Source organism: Epinephelus moara, chromosome 18 (assembly GCF_006386435.1).
Source record: "Epinephelus moara isolate mb chromosome 18, YSFRI_EMoa_1.0, whole genome shotgun sequence".
Taxonomy (NCBI): domain Eukaryota; kingdom Metazoa; phylum Chordata; class Actinopteri; order Perciformes; family Serranidae; genus Epinephelus; species Epinephelus moara.
In genome coordinates, this window is record NC_065523.1 from 24,252,708 (window position 1) to 24,266,913 (window position 14,206).

At 43.9% G+C, this 14,206-nt stretch overlaps 1 protein-coding gene across 2 annotated transcripts in view; it reads left to right on the forward strand.

The window, feature by feature from the left end:
• The window catches only part of prkar1b (protein kinase, cAMP-dependent, regulatory, type I, beta), a 108,451-nt gene that overhangs the window by 20,557 nt on the left and 73,688 nt on the right, over nucleotides 1-14,206 (forward strand). For both annotated transcript variants that reach the window (XM_050069509.1, XM_050069510.1), the window contains 2 exons: nucleotides 4,885-5,055; nucleotides 10,169-10,260. In XM_050069509.1, the coding sequence (XP_049925466.1) occupies nucleotides 4,885-5,055; nucleotides 10,169-10,260 (263 nt within the window). The remainder of the gene's footprint in view (nucleotides 1-4,884; nucleotides 5,056-10,168; nucleotides 10,261-14,206) is intronic.

Below are 14,206 nucleotides of genomic sequence, written 5' to 3' on the forward strand. Positions count from 1 at the left end.
CCCGGACGCATTATGCGTCTTCTTTGCATCTTTGTCTGCATTTGCTCTTGGTGGTGTGAACAAGCAGTTTCCCTAATTGATTACTGTCCTTGTTAATGATGAATAATTGATTAGGTATTAAAAGGTTATAGAATACAAAATGCTTTAAATTATTTACATCGGTTGTTGGATTAGAAAAACAAAACAAAAAACTCAAATTAATAAAACCTAAGTAAATGCTTTATTCATAGATTTAAATGTTCTTAAATGTCAAAAAGTCTGGGGCGTCGGTAGCATAGTGGATAGTGCTGGCCCCCCATGTACAGAGGCGATGCCTCGCTGCAGCGGTCGCAGGTTTGACTCCAGCTTACAACCCTTTGTTGCATGTCAACCCCACTCTCTCTCTCTCTCACCCCATTTCAATCTGTCCTGTCTATTAAAGGCAAAAAGCCCAAAAAAAATAATCTTTAAAAAAAAAAAAGTCTGAACTAGGGCTGCAACTAGCGATTACTCATGTTATCGAGGAATCTGCTGATTGTTTTGGTCTTTTTAATAGTGAGAAATGCCCATCGCAATGTGTGTAAGCCCAAGGTAATGTCTTGAAATTTCTTTTTCGTTTTATTTATCAATCTGAAAAACATTTAGTCTGCTATCATAGAAGCAGTGATGCAGGCGCTGTACCAGACTATCATGGTGAAGAGGGAGCTGAGCCGGAAGGCAAAGCTTTCGATTTACTGGTCCATCTACGTCCCAACCCTCACCTATGGTCATGAGCTCTGGGTAGTGACTGAAAGAATGGGATCGTGGATACAAGCGGCCGAAATGAGTTTCCTCCGTGGGGTGGCTGGGAGATAGGGTAGGGTAGATAGAGAGGGTAAGGAGCTCGGACATCCGCAGGGAGCTTGGAGTAGAGCCGCTGCTCCTTCACACCGAAAGGCGTCAGTTGAGGTGGTTTGGACATCTGACCAGGATGCCTCCTGGGTGCCTCCAGTTGGAGGTGTTTTTGGCACGCCCCACTGGTAGGAGGCCCCGGGGCAGACCCAGAACACACTGGAGGGTTTACATATCTCATCTGGCCTGAGAACAGGGCTTAGCGAAAGGTCAATTCCTACATTAAGTAGAACAATGAAACAGGCTGCTCTGTCTGCTGACAACAATCTAACTGGATTGACTAATAGGATATCTTGTTAAGTGTTTGTAACTCCTTGTTAACACTGAATAATAAACTCACCAATCATCAATTAATCATGAAGATTCAATAATTCATTCATTATCCGGGATGGGGTACACTCAGACTATCACAGGGCTGACACATAGAGACAGACAACCATTCACGCTCAAATTCACACCTATGGGCAATTTTGAGTCACCAGTTAACCTGCATGTCTTTGGACTGTGGGAGGAAACTGGAGTACTCGAAGAATGCCCACATCAGCACGGGGGGAACATGCAAACTCCGCACAGAAGGGCCGAGCTCGCTGGTGGATTCGAAACCTTCTTGCTGTGAGGCGACAGTGCTAACCACTGCACCAATGTGCCACCCTAATCATGAACATTCCTATTACAAACTGTCGCGAATATAGTTGATTTGAAAATCGTTCAATGTTTGTCTCGTGATTAAACCAAGACAAAAACTTGTTATCAACCCAGCTTGCTCACGTGATGGAGCAGCAGAGCCGACCAGACACATCACCCAGCTGCCTGCCTCCCTTCATCTTGACATCCTTTCCCTCCCTGGTCGTGTTTATTTCTGTTGGTGTGGTGTTCCTGTACTGCAGTGTGAGAGTGCCACCTCTTGCTACTTGCCTGTCGGGAGTCCCTTTGAGACACCTTTGTTTATTTCTGACTACACAGCAGCAATGCAGTGAACCAGCTAACAAATGAAACTGTTACTGTACCAAAACAATATGGTGGTGAATAATACTGCTGCCAACCCAATCCCCACTGTGCTATTAGACACACTAACGCACTCAAATAAAGGAATAAATGCACAGTGCCGGCAGGTGCACACAGATACACACCAGTCATTGTTTGTTCTGCACAGATACGTTTTAGAAATACACAAAGCAGACAGTGGATGCTGGCTACCTTCACGTAAACTATTATCTCATTGCCCTTGTCCTGCAGCACTTTCACACATTAACAAGACTACAGTGGTTTTATTGTGTACTTATGCTAATGTGTTAATCAAGTGTGCAATCAATAATTCATCACCTGCAGAGCGTTCAGCAGTCGAAACAATTGTCAGCCGGAGGCAGCCTGTCTCCCCTTTGATGTCTGTATTCCTTGTTGTTCATTATCTGAGAGGAGGAGAGTACCTGGCTGAACCTTCTTCTCTCTGCACGTTCAGGCCTGCAGATATCAATATTTGATGACTTTCGCTTCATACCATAGCAGCCAGATGTCCAGACAACATGCACTCAGGACTAGGACACGTCCACTGCACTTTCTCTGAGGTTTATACAAACCTGTTATGTTATCTGACCCGATTAAGAATCCACGTGATGTCCCATGTTAGAAAGAGTGTGTTCGGAGAGGTTTGTCAGCCCGTCTTCATGTGATCGTTTGTTAGGTAAAAGAATAACAGATGCTTTCAGATCTTGTTTGTCTTGCCTGAAGCTACCATAGTAGTTATATCTATTTTTTCCACACAAAGGAGACCAGTTATGCTTATTTTCAGGTTCATACTTGTACTTTGGGTTTCTACTAGGACATGTTTACATGCTTTGATATTTGAAAAGACACTTTATTTTCCTCATAATGTCTATGCTGGAACACTTGTATTCACCCTCTGTCTAAAACACTCTCTAGCGCCTGTCTCTATAAGACCACCTTCGAAAAAAGCCCAGTCTGCTCTGATTGGTCAGTGTTTCCGGGTCTTCAGTATCTGCACTCTTGGCTGCCAACTCGGCATCTCTTACCAGTGAAAGCGGTTTCAGTTAATTTTGCTTTAAATAGTCCGACATCCATTAACCGGCAAGTAATTGATTAAAATTTTAAGACTGAATATACAACATGACGTGAAATGCAAGAGGCCTTACCTTTTAGTATTAGCGCTGCATTTCATAGCGCTATGAATTTAGAGGTGGTGAAATTATAATGCTTTGTGATGCAAATTACTCCCATTATATTTTCTGTTGGCTTTGAAGACAGATAGCTGGCTAGCCGCACTATCATGCGAAAACATAGTACCCACTACCTAGCCTCTCATCTCCACTGGGTAGCTATCCTTGGTCACTCTACACTGCTCACCGCTTGGGTGGGTAGTTAGGAGGAGCTAGGTAGCAGCAGCACCACTCATACGGCGATTACTGCCAGTAACGCCGTCTCACCACCAGGAAACTGTGGAAACATGGCAGCCCCTCCTGCTAGGTCCCCCTACTGAGAAAGTGGCTTCATTTTGAGCCACAAAACCCCTTTAGCATTGCTAAAACTGTTCGCACCACTAGCTGTGTTGACACTGCTAACAGTGCTAGCACTAGCCCCTTTTACACTGCCAGATTTTCCGTGAATGTTGGGCCATTTTGCCGGCAAGCTGCGAGAGTTTAGACACACAGGGCTGGATTGGCGAGTTGATCCGATTGGCGGAACCTTTTTGGTTTAAAAAGAACGAGGCGCCCTTCCGCCACGGGAGGGGCTGTTGATGACTTGTGGGAGGAGCTGTTGATGACGCCGCACGTGCGACCCACCGGCGGTGGATAAACAGGAAACAGGTGATAGCAGGAATTAGCAAGCAGAGGGAAATGCAAACCTGAAAGACACTGTAAAGGTGAGCAACTGGGGAGACAAGGAATTGTGCGCACTCCTTGCCCTCGCAAACGTTAACTGTCAAATGAAGGGAACGGTGACAGATGGGCCGATTTATGAGAGAATCGCCGAAAGACTGACCAGCCGCGGCTTCCCTCCCACGTCACTGTTTACATCACATGCTGAGCTACACGTTGTGTTACTTACTCACGCCCCCCATTGCCCCGAAAAAGGCACATTCTGTATTTATAACAAAAGTAGGCAGGCAGCATTTTGCTGCACTCCCTGACTCTGTTTTTATACTGCCAATGCTGAAAAAAGACTGATTGGGCTTTCCTGCAAATTTGCACAATTCGTATTTAAAAAGGGCTACTGATAACACAGTTAAAAATGTTAAAGGGGGTTTGCGGCTCAAAACTGAGTCGCTTATTCACTGGGCAACCTGGGGGGAGACTGGAGGGTGGGCACAATGTATCCAGAGCAATGCTGTTGGGTCTGGACAGCGTTAACAGTAATCACAGAATGAGCAGCACTGCTAATTCCCACCAGACCCGGTTGGTACACAGCGCAATAAACTGAAGACTAGCAAAATTAACCTATAGACCGACATTCATAACCAATCAGCAGTTAACCGATTAACGATTAGCTGTTGACGTCCTTACTTCTAAACCATAATCCTTACAACTGGGCATGTTTCAGCGGAACTACGATCCAAAATCAGAGAGAAATGAACAGAATCAGCAGCCAAGACTCGACATTTTCCTGATGTTAGCATGTAGCTACATGTAGCAGTGTAGGCTAAGTAATGTAAACACGTGCCTGGAGTAGATGAACATGTTAAAAATCTAACACTATCTGATGCTATCTTGTAGCCAAAGTGTAAAAAACAAAGTATTCAGAACGGTCTGAGGCCTGAGGGTTTTGCTCACAGGGATTACTTTTACATTTGTTTACCTTATTATTTGAAACTTTGGCCACGTACAATATGAACATCTGATGTTGTAACAGAAAGGATTTGACAGAAAATAAGGAAGAGCATTAGAACCTCTTTCAAGAGAAGACCACCTGCTTATTTATATTTTTACCACCTTTTTTCTCTGTGTCCCGCTCTCTGCGCATGTCCCTCTAACAGTCAGGTCTCTCCTCTTGTTTTTACAGGAAGAATGCAAGCAGATCATGGCACGCCAGAAATCTAACAGCCAGTCGGACTCACACGATGATGAGGTTTCTCCCCCACCGCCCAACCCTGTTGTCAAGGCCCGGCGCCGCAGGGGAGGGGTCAGCGCAGAGGTCTACACTGAAGAGGACGCTGTCAGCTACGTACGCAAGGTCAGCATCAGAAGATGGATGCGATACGCAAACATCTACGCACAGACACGTACTGACACACACAGTTAGTGTATACCCAACGTGTTTACACAAACTCATCAACATGCTCGCACACAGATACATGCAATCAATGCGTACATATGAAACAGCAGATTATTGCTTATGTATTTGCACAATTACTGAACAATTCCTAACGTAAGAAATGCATGAGTGACAGGGGGCTTATCCAAAGCCCTCCCCAGGATGAGAAATTCAAAACACAGTCAAAAACATCAAGCAGACATCGAGGTTAATTGTTGTTTATTTGTCAGACACAAAGCTGCCGTTCTGTCGACGCCCACTTAAGAGCACGAATGCAAACACATTCATCGAAACGTCGTGACAGTGGGAGATCAGCCGTGTAAATTTATGACAGCAGTTAATGAACAGACTTGGACACTTCAGTGAATATATTTCCTGCAAAATACACAGTTTGTAACTCAGCTGCTGGGCTGATGTTCAGCACAGATGCGTTGACAAACTCTCTAGACTAGGTTTTTGCAGATAGTTGACAGCTTCATCATGAAATTTAAAGATGTGCTGAACAGAGAATCTGTTTTTAATCATGCCAGTTGTATTTGCTTTGCTCTAAATGAGCTAAAAACCACAACCACATTGACTCGCACATGTCAGGGTATCTTCATTACATTTAAGCCACCAAGCAGTACGGTTAAGATCAGTTCGGTGTGCTTTTTTCCGTTTATGTGAAAAGGTTTGGACAGTACTAATGGAACCGTTCCCATTTTAGAGACACCGGATTACCTAGAAAAATCAGGTTACGTAGGAAATAATCTGTAGAAACTGATTTATTCATTCATCATTTATTGATATAACTGATTTACTTCTGGAGGCTACATTGTTCCAGTTTAGGCCTTTGAATTAAATTATTCTGATTAGGAGGATGCATTTCACATTGTAATCAGATATCTTGCTTCCTCCTGGAGTGCTTTCCTTATCTTAATTCTTTGTCATGCACATGCGTACATTTAAAGAGCTGATAGGAACCCTGGTTACATGCATACATACCCTACACACACAAGGCTCCTCATACACTGTGATTGCTGATTAAGAAATAGGCTTACTGTAGAAAGCTGTGCGTGTAAATACACTGTGTGACTTCATGTTTTCTCATTCTGGACAGCAAGGCAGCTTTTAGAGTTATCTTGCATCTTGCCAACTGTCATGTGTCCACCCACAATTTAACGGAGCTTTTGGAAAGTGTGCTCCTTAGCCAGAAACTATAACTTACCTTTACACATGCAGACACGCACACACTCTTGGGCGGCAGTAGCTCAGTCCATAGGGACTTGGGTTGGGAACCGGAGGGTCGCCTGTTCGAGTCCCCGTCTGGACCAAAATATGGAGCGTGGACTGGTGGCTGGAGAGGTGCCAGTTCACCTCCTGGGCACTGCCGAGGTGCCCTTGAGCAAGGCACCGAACCCCCCAACTGCTCGGGGCGCCTGACCAAAGGGCAGCCCCCTCACTCTGAGATCTCTCCACTTTGTGCATGTATAGGTCCTGTTTGTGCATGTGTGTGTCTTTCAGACCTGTGTGTAATTGACAAGCAAGAGTGAAAAACATTGAATTTCCCCTCAGGGGGATTAATAAAGTTAAAGCTTTATTAATAAATTAACAAAGTGAATAAACTTAAACTTAAACTTAAACTGTACATACATACACACCTTAGCCATTGTATCATTGCCTTGCTTGTTCATTTGTAATTAACTTGACACGCCATTAATTGTTGGGTAATGACAAAAGTGCATGAACCCCCGTCACCACGCTGTAATCGCATGGCCACTGGAGCATGCAGTATGTGTGTGTGTGTGTGTGTGTGTGTGTGTGTGTGTGTGTCAGGTGTGTGCACTCACCCGACATGCATTTGTGTTTGTGGCTCTGAGGTCTTTACCAGACGCTGCAGTTATGTATTGTGGCAACAAGCCTGCTTCCAGCTCCAGCCTCATTTTCTTCAGTGTCCTTCACTATCTCACGGACAGTCACACACACACACACACACACACACATGCACCAACTTACACGTATCACGACTCACACAGCCACGTCAGCCGCATGTGAAAAAATAAATGAATTCTTACTGAACACAACAGACCATCAGAGAAAAGTGAATTAAAATTGAATTAGGAGATGAAAGCACATTATTGCTTCAGTATGAGAGAGCATTTCATCTGGCCGTTGATGTACACTGACGTAACACACACACACACACACACACACACACACACACACACACACACACACACACTCTATGTGCCAACATCTTCCTACATCATCAATTCCATTAATGACTCCACTGTGAAAATCTGCAGCTGCTAAACAGAACACAATCAATTAGCTAACCCTGCTCATCTGATTAAAAAGAGCTTTGCTGTAAAGCACCGTGAGTCTTAACAAATTGTGAGGCCTGGCGGCCCGGAGATCACATTAACAGAATGAATTGCACGGCTGGCATCAGATTGATGGGAACCAGTGTAGACACCGTCTTGACAAGGCGGGAACAAAATGGGCATCGAGTCAGATATTTCCTCCGACTTAAAAGGCCTGTGGCATCAAATGAGAGACTCTGGGACTTCTTTGGGATTTGGCATGTATCATAGCTAACATCAGACCTTATGTAATGCTGTTTAAGAAACATTGCATGGATATTGCAGATGGAAGCAAATACTAAACTTGCCACTTGCCTAACTTCACTTTTTACTTTAATATTTAGGCCTAACTATTGAGTACACATGTAATATAGCAACAGAATTTGATTGGCTGCTTGGAGACGTTGCTGGTAAATTATTAGAAATCCATCTTTTCCCATGAGGCTTTATCCTAACTTTCTTTCCACTTTGCTAAGTCCCGCCCCCCAGTGTTAATTTTGACAGCTATTTTAGATTTAGTATTATGCGGGATTTATACTTCTATGTCGAATCGGTGCCGTAGGCTCTGCGTTGACGTGGAGCCACAGCCTGACATGCACCTCCCCAGAAATGTAACTACACGTCCTGGCGGAGCAGCCCTCCTATCTATTATTGTAAGCTGAAACCATTTCCCTCAGTGGAAACAAAGCTTTTATTTACTTAAATTTCACAGATAAGAAACAATAAATTGTGAAGACAATAAAGCCTCCACTAAAATAGCATTTTAAGTCGTGTGTGTGATTTATCCTACAGGGATTTATCCTAGTTTATGAGCAGAGGAAATCTCCGCTCCTTGCTAGGGTAATTTATACAATGTAAAATGTCATAGGCTTGTGCTAATAACATTAGCATGTTATATTTGTTTGGAAAACGTGTTTAGTATAAGACAGTTGTTTTGTTGGTGAATCTTGTGAGTTGTAATGGAGCCGAATTTTGTAAAGTTACCTTTGTTAAATGTTGCTGTTGTCCCTGGCTTCATATAAGTAGAAAAAAAGTCAGCTAGCCTCTAGGCTAATTTATACAATGTAAAATGCCATAGGCTTGTGCTAAAAACATTAGCATGCTAAATTTGCGGGGAAAATGTGTCCAGATAAAGACAAGTGTTTGTCTGTGAATGCTGTGAGTTATAGTGAAGCTGATTTGTGTACTTGTGTTTGAAATTGACTCTATTAAGCCATGTTTAATGTGTGTTTAATGTGTGTTTTGAATCAACTGAAGTTTACAGCACTTCACAGAAACCTCTGCCGCCAACTAGTGTTTTGGAGGTGTAACTGCAGAGTGACACAGACACACCACCGCACAAGTATAAATGTTCACAACGGCGTAGGCTCTGCCGCACAACTATAAATCTCCCTTTAGTCTTGGGACAAAAATGTTCATTAGTTTTAGTCATTATGTTTCTATATGGTTTTTTTTATCTTTAAACTAATTCAGTGAGGCTAATTCTTGTATCAGAAATTAGAGTCAAGGTGACAGGTTGTATAAAAATTTCATTTAGACAAATTTTTCTGTAAATACAAACTTGCATTTCTTTTTGACAGGTTCAAGATTCACGAGCACACACTTACTGATCATCATTTGTTAAGCTCCACATCTCTCAATTTATGCTCTCAAAAGCTTTGACACCACAGATAACTAATCTGAGACAACTAGGCATAATGTCCAATGCGGTGTCCATTATCACTTTTTAATGGCTGATGTGGAGGTGTGAACCTTCGCCTCCGCATACTAGGGGGTGGTTTAGTGAAGGATCACTTGGCTAAAACAGAAACATCAGTCTGACACGTTGCTTTAAAAAGGACAGTGATTCAAAAGCTGGTAACAAGCCGAGTGCCCTGACATGTAATGACCTCCTGGGTGACAGCACAGGAGCTGGATCTTGTGGAGGATGACCGGCCTCTTTCCCTCGCTGTCCACGGAGTAACCAGGCTGGAGGACGGCAGATAGATAAACTTTTGGTACTTTTTACTTCCCGTTTGATGTGGTTGTGTGCGTTTTTGTGTGTGCGTTATGCACACTGCTGCATGGTCGTCTTCATGTGGAGACATCTGTTGCCTTAACGTAATTACAGCCTACCCCCTCCTCTCCCTCACCACCAGAGACAAAACACATGCGTACACATACACATTTACACACATACACATACATACACACATTTTTTTAAGTTACTCCGCAGTGAGAATGGTTTTGTTTCGTCTTCTCGCTCTTTCTTACTTTTTTCTTTCTCACCCTATGTTAAAAGAAACTTAAAATACAGACTTCTGTGGCTTTGTTGTGGCTGCAGACTTTGCCATTCCCTTTCCACACACACACACACACACACACACACACACACACACACACACACCACAGTCTGGGACATGAAAATGCATGTCTTATGAATGAGTTCAGGCCTCTTGTGAATTTTTAAAGGCTGTGTGACATTTTGAGTGTAATCCCTGAACAGATGGGCTTTCCCAAAAATACTCAGACACACGTGTGGGATGTCCCTTTCAGAGTTTGCCAAAATGCTGCTCTTTAATTACTCAATTTAGTCTGCGTTTGAAGTCAGGCCTATTATTTGTTTGTGTTGGACTGTCTCATGTGTCCACCTGCACAGTGTGGTTGCGGTATACGTTACTGTAATGGATATTACTGCTTTGTCCACACAGGTGATCCCAAAGGACTACAAGACCATGACCGCTTTAGCCAAGGCCATCTCCAAGAATGTGCTCTTCGCTCACCTGGACGATAATGAGAGAAGGTACAGAATGTTTGTGACCCTGCTGTGTTCTTTAGCAGGTCTGCACAATATCCAGTTGCATGCCAGTAATCCAAATGTGTGTGTGGAATATGAGTGTGTGTTTGTAAGCTGATAAAATCATGAACAGGCCATTGTTTCAGCTGAGTGTATTGCCCTTGTGGCCACTGTGTGCCAGTGTTGCCTGCTTTGGGAGCATCTCAAGTCTGCAGAGACATAGAGGGGTGAACATGGATGGATGTAGCAGAAGAGGAGGTATGCAGTGAAGGGTGGGTAAGGGGGCAACTGGATGTGTCTGTGTGTTGTGTTGTCCGTTGTTATGGTGAGCTGTCTGCATGTCCATATCATGTTGTGTATTCAGATATGGGCGGCGGTGTTCAGATACATTGCTCAGAAATCAACGATTCTCCATAGTTGTCTCAGAAAGAGAGGGATGCCAGTTTCCCTCTTTTCCTCTTTTTCTTCCCATCTGCTCCTATTCATTGTTCTTTCACATTCCTCCTCTCTTCTACCATCCTCTCTCCATCCCTCCATCTGTCCCAGATCTCCAGTGATGCCTGGGTCTGGCTCTGACAGGGAAGGGGGTGTTGTGGGAAAGGCTCTCAGGTGGCTGGCGGTCCCGCCCGCCAGCCGGAATAGTGTTTCATTGGCGGGGAGAATCCATTATGCCCCATGGAGAGGAAAACACCGGAGCTTTCCTGTCGGCTAAAGCCTCCACGGACCAAACCCAAAACACACTCTTTCCAGTCTTTCGTCAGCTGACAATTTACCGTGCTTCCTTGGCACAGGCACGCAGGCCTCTGATTGCACGTCAGAGCTTCTGAAGCAGCCCCGAGCAGAGTGCAACATGTGATAGATCCGGACAGTCTGAGAGACCATGTACTTGGGTGGCTGATGTGGCAGATTAGAGTTACACCACAAAAATATGTGGCAGTAGACCATAAACCATCAGGTTTTAATGTGTTCAAGGCCTCTTGGCATGCCAAGCTATGTAATGGCGTCGTCGTCGGCCCATGAAACCATGCATGATGTAGAATTTATTTGACTGGCTGTCATGTTTGCTGTCTCGCTACACACAGCTAGCATCAGCCGTTAATGCTGTGCACACAGGAATTCGTTGTTGTGTCATTTGTGGTTGAACATGCAGCTAGCAGCGCTGAAGACTCTTAGCTCGTGAAAACCTTGTCCGATTTGCTAGATTGTACAGTGACATGGCAGTTAGTTGGCTTTGCCTTCGTTTAGCTTTCTAATCGTCTCTCTCTGTCGCTCTTATGGTCTCCCTCACTCTCTTCTGTTCTTCCTCACTCTTCACTCTGGGCTGATGATGCCGGACGGCTGGCTGGCTGGCTGGCTGGCTGGCTGGCTGGCTGGTGGCTCGGTCACATTGCGGTGATGTTGCGGCTGTCGCGCCTGGAGCCCCTAACAACAGAAGTGTATTGGTGTATGGCCAATGTGGTCGTCCAGCATTAATGAAAACCTGCACACAGCAACCAGCAGCCCTGTGCACATGGTTTAGTTGCTGCAGAGTGGACTACACACTCTCGTTAGTAAAGGTTCGGCACAAACTTTGCCCGAGGAGGTGCGCCTGTGACTTCAGCTCATCCGAAGTGATGTATAGTATCACTACAGCGGTTACTACAGGCAACAAAACAGGAAATGAAGCCAGTCCCAGCTGCAGAGTAATCATTTTCTCCTGTTGATGCCTTCTGTCATGGCATTGATGAAGTCACAGTATGAAGTACATTGGCGTCTTTAGATGTGCCAGAGCTGTCAAGGACTGACGCACATTAGCAGATGGAGTCTGACTGCACAGTCCTCTGTCCCTCTGTCTCTCACTCCCGCTCTGTTTCTCGCTCCTCCCTTGTGTTGCACACAGCTGGCCATTTGGGCTATCAGATGTTCTTGCACATGTGGTCTCATTGGGTGAGAAGACAGTGACAGTTGACGATTGCTTGCTCCTGGTATGGGCCTGTGCTTGACATCAGGGGGATGGGTCAGTGCATGTCGTCATTGGATGGGACATCATGCAAACTTTTTTCCCCCTGACTACTGGTTGGAATTGGCAAATATATTTTTTTGTACTTTGTTTAATGAATGGCGTCTATAACGTGTGTGTGAGACAGAAAGAGAAAGAAAAACAGAGGGCCAATAGCTATCTGTGTGTCAAGGAAATATCTTGTGTGATTAATCACTCAGCAGTTATGTAAGCCGAACACCACACGGTTTGTTCCCCCATTAGCACTATATTATGCTATCATCCCCTTCAGTAATGAGCAAGATCGAAAACAATGAAGCCCTCTCTGTTTCTCTGCTCTCTCCAGTGCTCTCTTTTTCCTCTCATCACTTTTTTTCTGCAGAGCTCTCTCTTTTTCCTTGTTGTCTTATTCGCTCTCTGTCTTAAGTTACTTCTCTGCCTTTCTAGGAATCCACACTGTGCTGTATTTTTACTGCTGCTTTTTCTTCCATTTTAAATTTTCTTTTTCCATTTTCAGATTGTTTTTTGCTGCCGCAGCACTTGTATATTTTGCTGTGCTTTTTAGGGCCATTAGTTGACTAGTCGCCTGCATGTTTACAATATTAATTTAATTATTAAATTATATATTTTGGGTGGGGCATCACAATGGTTTGAGTTGAAGGTGTGAGAAAGAATAGTATCAGTAACATTGTAAACACTGTGCTACATTACAGAGAAATACAAAACCGTACTAATGAACCTTCATTAATATAGGCCTATATTTTATCTACAAGTGCACGTCACACACTGAGCGAGCCGCCTGTTAATGATGCTGTCGGCAAAGCAGTAATGATTGTGCTAAGTGGCTAATGGGCATGTAGCTACTTCCATGTTTCAGATGATACGTCATGTTTGTAGTCGACCAATGAAGATGAGTTTACATATCACCTTGGGTTCGTCCTTCACCTTCTCAAAATGATCCCACACTTTGGATTTCCTGCCCGACATGTTATTAACTAGCCTGTGGAATAACTGCAGGTACCAGCCCTGTGAATTAGGGGGTGTACACATGACGTGTCTTTAACCACCAGGAGCTGTTTATAAGTGTGTAGGCCTATCGTCCTTCTCCATATTTATCAGACTGAATATTTACAGAAGAAGGGAAAGATATCTGTTGGCTGTGAGTGGTTTGTAATGTGGCTCCTGTCTGACTGCTGAGCGTGGCCACTTCCTGTGTCTGTCCTTTCAAATTAAATGCCCACATGGTCCAGTCATATCGGTTTTGATTTATTTTGACAAGGCCCAGCTCCTAATAGAGTTTTAAGTTGTTGTTTTTTTTTTCTGCGACTAAGCGACCAATGAAATCTTGCCGATTAATGACCGACTAATGTTTGGTTGACAGTCCAGTCTTGTACGCTAATGGATACTGATCAAAATCTGCCATTCTCTATATGGATCATGATTTATATCTGCCAGTCTTGAACACTGGGACACCATGAAGTACACTTTGGATTTTTTTTAAATGTTTATAACTTTATTGATAGTACCCAGTATGCCAGTACTACGTGTTCTGAAATGGTATTTAATACTGGACTGCAAGTGCTGACTGTGTGTTTACTTGTCCTTATGCACACAGCTGCATGTTGGGTTCCATCATTTCCTAGTTAGTTTAGTTTTTGCTTTAAACACAGCTCTGAAGAACAGACCCATCACATGTGTCCTTGTCACTTGCCACATACTGTTTGTCAAAATGGATGTGTGCAAATTAGACAATCAGCCACTTTTTCTATGTCATCAGAGATTCCAATAACTCCAGTGTTAAAGCCACTCAGCAAACACCTACATGCTTTATATATGTGCATATACAGTATATGTGTCTTTCCAGAGGAAGTCTTTCAGCAGTGAAGCTGCCCTATTAGTCTTGTGTTGGGGCTGAGATGACTGAGTGTATAATTACAGGATAGAGCCAGGCTGAGAAAAATGATCCAGGAGGGC